This window comes from Austrofundulus limnaeus, unplaced genomic scaffold, assembly GCF_001266775.1.
Source record: "Austrofundulus limnaeus strain Quisiro unplaced genomic scaffold, Austrofundulus_limnaeus-1.0 Scaffold463, whole genome shotgun sequence".
NCBI classification, from domain to species: domain Eukaryota; kingdom Metazoa; phylum Chordata; class Actinopteri; order Cyprinodontiformes; family Rivulidae; genus Austrofundulus; species Austrofundulus limnaeus.
In genome coordinates this window covers 119047-120386 of record NW_013952865.1, presented here as the reverse complement: position 1 = coordinate 120386, position 1340 = coordinate 119047, and the positions used below count along the sequence as shown (strand labels likewise).

The 1340-nt window shown below is 39.9% G+C and overlaps 1 protein-coding gene across 2 annotated transcripts in view; it reads left to right on the top strand.

The window, feature by feature from the left end:
• Nucleotides 1-1340, top strand: part of mon2 (MON2 homolog, regulator of endosome-to-Golgi trafficking) — a gene marked incomplete in the record, with an annotated part of 79098 nt that overhangs the window by 37609 nt on the left and 40149 nt on the right. For both annotated transcript variants that reach the window (XM_014025240.1, XM_014025241.1), the window contains 1 exon segment: nucleotides 687-799. In XM_014025240.1, the coding sequence (XP_013880694.1) occupies nucleotides 687-799 (113 nt within the window).

The window sequence follows — 1340 nt, the reverse complement described above, 5'->3', positions numbered from 1 at the left end:
TGTGATACTGTGGTCGCTCTCCATGTAGCATCAATTATGCTAATGCTAGCTGTCTCTTTCTCTCGTCCTGGCCACACCTCCGCTCTCTAACCCCCCCCGCCCTACCCACTTTGATGCATTTTTCAAATTTCGCCTTGGGGCGGAGTTATCTTTTCACAGGGGGAGTAAGATGCACTTGAATGTGACGTCACGTCATCTCCTGTGCATGTGGGTTGCATCAGTGTCATGGACTGTTCACACTGGAGTCAGAGGGAGGAGTCATTTAAATTGGAATATTCACCCCAAAAAAAGTTTTTTTGCAAAAAATCTGAATTGAGCATTAAGACCTGCAGTGTGAACGTTAACCTAATAAGCTCCTCTGATTTGGTTTGTTGAGCGTTACACAAACTGTTAGCGCTCTGTAGCTCTTGCCCTCTTCACATTGCATTAATTTAAAATATTTCGCTGCTTCTTCCTATTAAAAACATCAGGGGACTCTCCTTGGACAAAGGCTTTTTTTAAACTAACAGCTCATACTTATTTACATATTGTTTTCCTGCAGCAAAGTTAGTAAATTGGTTTTTATCTCCCAGTGGATGTTTGCATAGTTTAAATTTTTCATGTTGTAGGCTTATTGCAAAACATTTTTTAAATATTGAGTGTCATTAAAAGCTTTAACTTCTGTCTGCATGCATGTTTTTCTTCAGCCTACTCTATCCAGGGCCAAAGTGTGCAGATTATCAGCCCATCCAGTGAATCTCATCAGCAGGTGGTGGCCGTAGGGCAGCCGCTCACCGCCCAGCCTCAGGGCACCGTGGTGGTGAGGACTCTTACTCTGTTCAGATATTTGATATTTTGATCCAGGCTCAAGTTATCCTGCAACTACACTTGTCAGTTTTTCCTCATCAGCACAAATTATACCATCCCCATCTTCCTGAAAGGATATTGAAGACATTTATTGGGGTTGTTTACTACTGATTTCACACATTAGGTGAACAGTAATATATTTTTATAATGTGGTTATTTCTGATTGAATTGATGATTTTATGTGCAGACTGGGTTGTGGGACTCTTGACCAGGGTTTCACACACTCAGGAGGCTTTTAGTTAGTTACATGCCTGATTTAAAACAATACATACAGCGGGTAAAATAAGTACTGAACACGTCACCATTTTTCTCAGTAAATATATTACTTGAGGTGCTAATGACATGAAATTTTCACCAGATGTTGGTAACAACCCAAGTGATCCATACATACAAAGAAATCAAACCATAAATGTCCAGAAATGAAGTTATTTGTAATAATGTGGAATGGAATGGCACAGGGAAAAAGTATTGAACACACTTACTGAAATTTATCT